The sequence below is a fragment of the Condylura cristata genome, unplaced genomic scaffold (assembly GCF_000260355.1).
Source record: "Condylura cristata isolate star-nosed mole 26May11 unplaced genomic scaffold, ConCri1.0 scaffold00011, whole genome shotgun sequence".
Lineage (NCBI taxonomy): Eukaryota > Metazoa > Chordata > Mammalia > Eulipotyphla > Talpidae > Condylura > Condylura cristata.
The window spans coordinates 38,606,245-38,611,910 of record NW_004567112.1 but is presented as its reverse complement, the minus strand read 5'-3'; the positions used below and the strand labels follow the sequence as shown (position 1 = coordinate 38,611,910).

The 5,666-nt window shown below is 51.2% G+C and overlaps 1 protein-coding gene across 1 annotated transcript; it reads right to left on the bottom strand.

Moving 5' to 3' along the window:
• Positions 1 to 631: 631 nt before the first annotated feature.
• Positions 632 to 3,228, bottom strand: PRF1 (perforin 1 (pore forming protein)). The gene is made up of 2 exons (XM_004680804.1): positions 2,690 to 3,228; positions 632 to 1,757 (listed from the first exon to the last, which is right to left on the bottom strand). The coding sequence occupies exons 1-2, from the start codon at positions 3,226 to 3,228 to the stop codon at positions 632 to 634; spliced, it is 1,665 nt and encodes a 554-aa protein (XP_004680861.1).
• Between the last annotated feature and the right edge of the window lie 2,438 nt (positions 3,229 to 5,666).

The following is a 5,666-nucleotide window of genomic DNA, read 5'->3' as shown; positions in this document are numbered from 1 at the left end:
TATATGTACCACAACTTTTTTATCCAGTCATCTACTTTGGGCATTTGGGCTGCTTCTACGTTTTTCCAATTGTAAATAAAGCAGCAATAACCCATGTTTATTTTCAATTAGTACAGCAGCTGGTATGAAGTTTTGATTTCTCTTGTTCCTTTCTTTTGTGTGTGGGGCTGGGAAAGGAAATGTATGAGAACAGTGATGGCAATGAGGCTTATCGAGCACCCCAGTCCCTCTTGCCCCGCTTGGGGGTTCAGGGCCAGGAGGTACAGCCCATCTCCATGTTCTCTGTTTTGTACCAGAGTAGCCCACATTGGGTTGGTTTTAAAGAGTGAAATGAATTGCCAGTAATTAAAGTCAAAATGAGATTTCTGGGTATTTTTTCTATTATGTTAAAATTTAAATGAATTAGATTTTATATATATATATTGGTCTATCAAGTTCGTTTTATACTTCATTCAAAAATAATATAATAGTTTATTTTTACATCACTTGTGGCTTTTTCCATCTCAGTTGTAATCCCTGTGGGCTTCCCACCACCAGTTCACCTTGTGCCATCACCATAGTCCGTGCAGTTCCTCCTCCTGTCCCCTGCCATTGATTCTGGCACTTAAGTAGAAAAAAAAGCCCGCTGTTCTCACCACACTGGCCCACTCCTGTTTCCTGGAGGCTCCCCCAGACGTCCCTGGGAGACATAGTCCTGGCAGCTGTCCCCCGTCAGGTGGTTCAAGCACTTGACTTCGTAGAAGAATTTCAGTTGACCATGGTTTAGGTTGCATTTCACCTCGTGTAGACCAGACTTCGGTTTCGTGTCACAGGTGCCGAGGAGGTCATCATCCCAGCCGCTGTCTGCGTCCCAGACCTGCACCCTCAGGGGCCCCGCCGTGAGCAGGATCTCATCCTTAAACTCCAGCGTTTCCCCCCATTTGGGGTTGTTGTTGTTCCACACCGTGGCTGTCCTCTGCTCCCTGTTTCCAAAGAAGGCTTTCACATAGGCGTCCGTGGCGGTGATCCAGTCTCCCCACAGGCCTGTCGCCTGTAAGTCCTTAACCTTCAGGTTGGCCATGCCCTTGTGGCGGGGACAGCAGCCTTGGTTGGTGAGTGCCGTGTTGTGGCACACACACAGGCACGGGTCTTGGCCGCTGTGATGCCCCATAGGGCAAGGCCGACTGCACTTGCTCCAGCGTGCCTTGTCCAGCACATACTTGCTCACGGCCTGCCTCAGTGCCTCCCGGTGCGGGTCATGTCTCCTCAGCAGCACGTGCAGGGGCTCCAGGGCATAATCCACGAGGTCTGGGGTGGCCTTCAGGGAGTCTACCCACCGTGAGAATTCCTCGGGCCCGGTGCGTTTCCCAAACAGCAGGTCATGTGAGGAGCTGTGGTGGCCACCCACTACGTTAACGTAACGTTCCTCATAGGTCTGGTGGAAGGAGTATTGTATATTGTGCTTCTTCTTCTTCTCCTCACAGGCCTTGGCTTCTGATGAAACTGTGGCCTTGCTGCCTATATTGACCGCGGCCTCCAGATTCAGGCAGTCCTCCACCTCTCGGGCTGTGACTCCCTGCAAGGCCAATTCACAGGTGCGCAGGGCCGTGAGGGCTGAGATCCGGCCACCCAGGGTCATGGACTGGATAAAGTGGGTGCCGTAGTTGGCGATGAGCCTGAAGTATTCACTCTCCGTGGACTTGTTGAATTCAGGGAGGAGGGCCCTGAGGGCCTTTTTGAATTGAGGATGGAGTGGGGGATTGTGTACTAGTTTAAAACTGAGGGGAGAGAAAAACATCAGGTCCAGTAGTGGACAGTATTTTCCCCATTCAGTGACTCCCTCAACGTGGCCTAAGGCCAAAGTTAAGTGGCAGAACGTGGACTTGAGCCCAGGTGGCGTGGCTTGAAAGCCCAAACTACCGAATCATTGAGCCGGCAGAGAGACCCTTGCTGCCTGTTTTCCTTCAGTAGTAAGGACTTGGTATAGAAGTTTGCACTTTCCTTTTCAAAATAGTTTTTTTTTTCTCTGCTATTTATTTTCTAATTATAAAGACTGACGGGACTATACTGATGGTACCTGCTAGTTTTGGAAGTGAGTCCTGCCACTGCAGCCCTCATCTGTCTGTCTGCTCAACCCTGCATGTATAGACTCCTGACAACTCTGGTCACGTAGCTGTCCTGTCTCAGGGCTAAAGGTGGTGTGCTCATACAGGAAACCAGAGTAGTTGACTCTGGAGTCTACACATTCTTGGCTTGGAATCTGGGTCCTTGAGGGCTGGGGGTGATTGCAATTGCTCAGCATTGTAGCCTTAATGCCCAGCATAGGGCCTGACAAGCCAGATAGAAATGTGGGTGAAAGGTAAGTGTTGGGAGGGACCCACCCAGGTCTTTCCAGCCCTACCCAGGAAGGACCCCACAGCACTCATGATGCTCATAAAAGAGGGGGTTATTGGGAGACCTCCCTAACATCGTGTTCTCAGGCACGACCTGCTAGCTCCCCTCTCCCTGCTTGCCCCCAGGGCGCCTGGTCAGGTCTACAGTGGGGGGATGCCTTGGGGCACTGCCCCACCTGCTGTGTGAGCACCCGGATTGCACTGAGCTCCTGGTGGGGGCAGTCTCTGTGTTCCCATCTGGCTATACCTGGACTTTTACACCATCCTAAATTTAACCCCTTTTATTCAGGCCCTCTCATCCCCACTCCCGAGCTCACCTGTAGAATCGACATGCCACCTCATCCTTGGTAAAGCTGTACTGGTCATGGAAGGTTTTCCCAGCTGCAAAGTTAGCTTCCTCAGAATGCGAGCCAGCTATGGTCATGCGTGCGTTGATAAAGGGCTTGGGAGTCACATCCAGGCCTACCTTCCAGTTATTGTTGATCTTTTTAGCGGCATCTTGGGCCACACTCTCGACAGAGGTGACCTGGTCTTTGAATACCTGGCGCTGGCAGACCGAGGACTGGGCACGCCAGTGTGTGAGGGCCACAGGCAGGCGCTGGGGTTTCTCGTCCTGAAGGGAGTTCGTGCAGAGAGTGCAGGTGCCATCTCTCTGCTGGTATTTAGTTGTGTACACTGGGTAGGACCCTGAGCGCTTGAGACTGGTCACATCCATTCCCTCCCCTGCCAGCTCTGAGCCTGGCACAAAAGTCTTGTATTTTAGGCACTCAGAGCGTGTGGCAGTGTAGCAGGGGGCAGTGGTGGGCATAGGCAGCAGGAGGAGGAGGATCCCCTGGAGAAGCACACAGGTGGCCATAGCACTGCAGAGACAGGAGGCACTGGGCTTCAGGAGCTGCGGGCTGAAGTCTGGAGGGCACCCCACTCCTCCCCACAGCTGTAGGTTGTTGGGACCTGTGGAATCCAAAGGGAATGTGATCTCTTTTGAGTCCCTGAATGTCAGAGCTGGAACCACCCCTATAAACCTGGGCCTCCCCCCACAGTGTACAGCTGGACCCACAGAGGAGAGGTGAGTTGGCCTAGGACACACAGCCAGATGGATGCCCTGATTTCATTATGGAAACCTAGCAGAGCTCCAATTCTGTGGCTTTGTCTTTAGCATCACAAAGCTGTTAGTGGTGAGAGGGTGTTGTGGACAGAGGAGGGGGGCAGAGGAGGGGCAGGCCTTAGCTTTAGCAGATTTTGGGGAGGGACCTGGTGTTTCTAGAGAAGTCTAGGTTCTGGGAAATGCCATTTTGACCCCTGTACACTTACTTCTCTTACCCATAGCCCTTTTACTCCCCATCCCCACTCTATCTGCATACTGGGTCCTTGAGATAATGGGAAAGAGGTTAGGCTAGGATTCATCCTTAATCGCTCCATTTCCCCTTTAGGGAGCTTTTACTGAGCCTCATGGAAGAACATCAGTCTGAGTTCTAGAATAGAACTCCCATATGCCTGTACCCTAGGATCTGGCTCGGGAGAGGCCTTTAAGCTTGCTCTAAGGTCTCCTATGGGTGCTCGGGTCTCCTGTTTGTTAGCCCCTGCCACAATGGGACCCCCGGCAGTAAGTGTGCGTGCCCTATTGCCTATGATTGGCTAACAGGTACCTAGAAGTTTCTTTTCTCTTTGAGGTGGCTCTGGAGCCTCAACTAGGTTTGTTTATAATCTGGAATCTCCCTTCTTTACCCCTATCTAAACTGAGTTCCTTGGAGGCCTTTCCTCTCTGGCATCTGGCAGAGGCAGCTGACTCTCTGAGCCCCAGGTTTATGGAGGGCGTGAACTCCCCCTGCACTCTACCTGGAGCCTCTGTGCCTTGCCCCAAGGAGTGACTTGAATGAGAATTCCAGGCAAGTTGGCAGCCCCAGAAGGTAAATAGGCGAAGACAAGTCTTTGGCATCAACACCTGGGATCATCCACCTTAGGAAAGCCAGCAGAGTTCACCACCCTAATCTAAGGAACTCAGTCTCCACACTGACCCTCATCTTTTATCTCCCAGGGTGCTTGTTTTCAGTATTTGTAGTAACTCTCACATTGGCATCTGAAGGGCCTAGGAGACTGTGTGCTCTAAACTCTTTGCTTGGTATATGAGGAAACAGGCCCAGAGTGGGCTCAAGGCTGCTCCATGAGATAGCATCAGAGCACAGGAATCAAGTCTCTCACGTGAATCATCACTTCCTGCCTCTGTCAGGCAGTTTCCTTCAAAGGAGTGACTTCCTGCTCCATGCTTCTCTGTGCCCACCCAGGGGCTCCCGGGTCCCCCAAACCCTCCTGCTTTCTTACCTGGAGTCTCACAGGAGGCTTCTGAAATGATGGTGTCAGGTCCTAGGCAGGCTCACCACTCCATGCTCTGGTCTCTCTTATCTCTCTTAACACCTCACTTCCTGACCCCGCCCACGCTGTGTCACTTTTTTTTTTTTTTTTAAGATTGATTTATTTATTGATACAGAACTGGGGTACAGGCCAGAGATGCGGTGGGTGAGGGGATTTACCAGAGACAGAGTGGGGAGCAGAACAGGCAGATCCACTAAGTACACTGCTGAGGGGAGCAGCTGGCGGGTCAGGAGAGGTCTGCTTCGCCATGTGGATCTCCTCCGGGGCAGGCCGGAGTCAAACTCATGCGGATGTGGAAGTGGCTTAAGCTTCTTAGTGCTGTGCTTTAACCCACTGTGCCTCTAGGGAGGGTCCAGCCCCAACACATGTTTAAGCACTAACTTTATGTCAGGTGCTGGACTGGATGAATTATGAATAAGATGGGAATGGCCCTGGTCTCACAGTGCTATGATGAAGAATATGGTTGCTGTGTACTAGGGCCCATAATTTAGATTTGGCAATCACCTTTGAAGTGGCATCATGAAGGCTAAGGAGGAATTAGGGTTCTTCTGAGGAGAAAAGTTCCAGGAAGGGAAGCAGCATGTGTGAAGGTCTCGGGAGGCGTGGCCAGTAGAGGAGCCAGTCAAGTCAGTGAGCCAAAGCTTAGTGAAGGTATAAAAAGGAGCAAAGTGAGCTCACTAGGGCTGTGGGTCATTTTAGGGGATGTGCTTTCTTTTAGGAGCCACAAGGAGCCAATGAAAGCTTTAAGCAAGGCAATGATGTGATGATCAGATGTGTGTCTTCGCTGATTTCTGAGGCTGACCTAGAGCTTTGGATTCACAGTTAAGTCGTTTATATGGGAGGTGATTCCAGAAAATACCAGTACAGTGGGAATTTGAGACAGGAGGGAAACAGCAAATAATGTTAAGTCAAGCAAGTTACCAC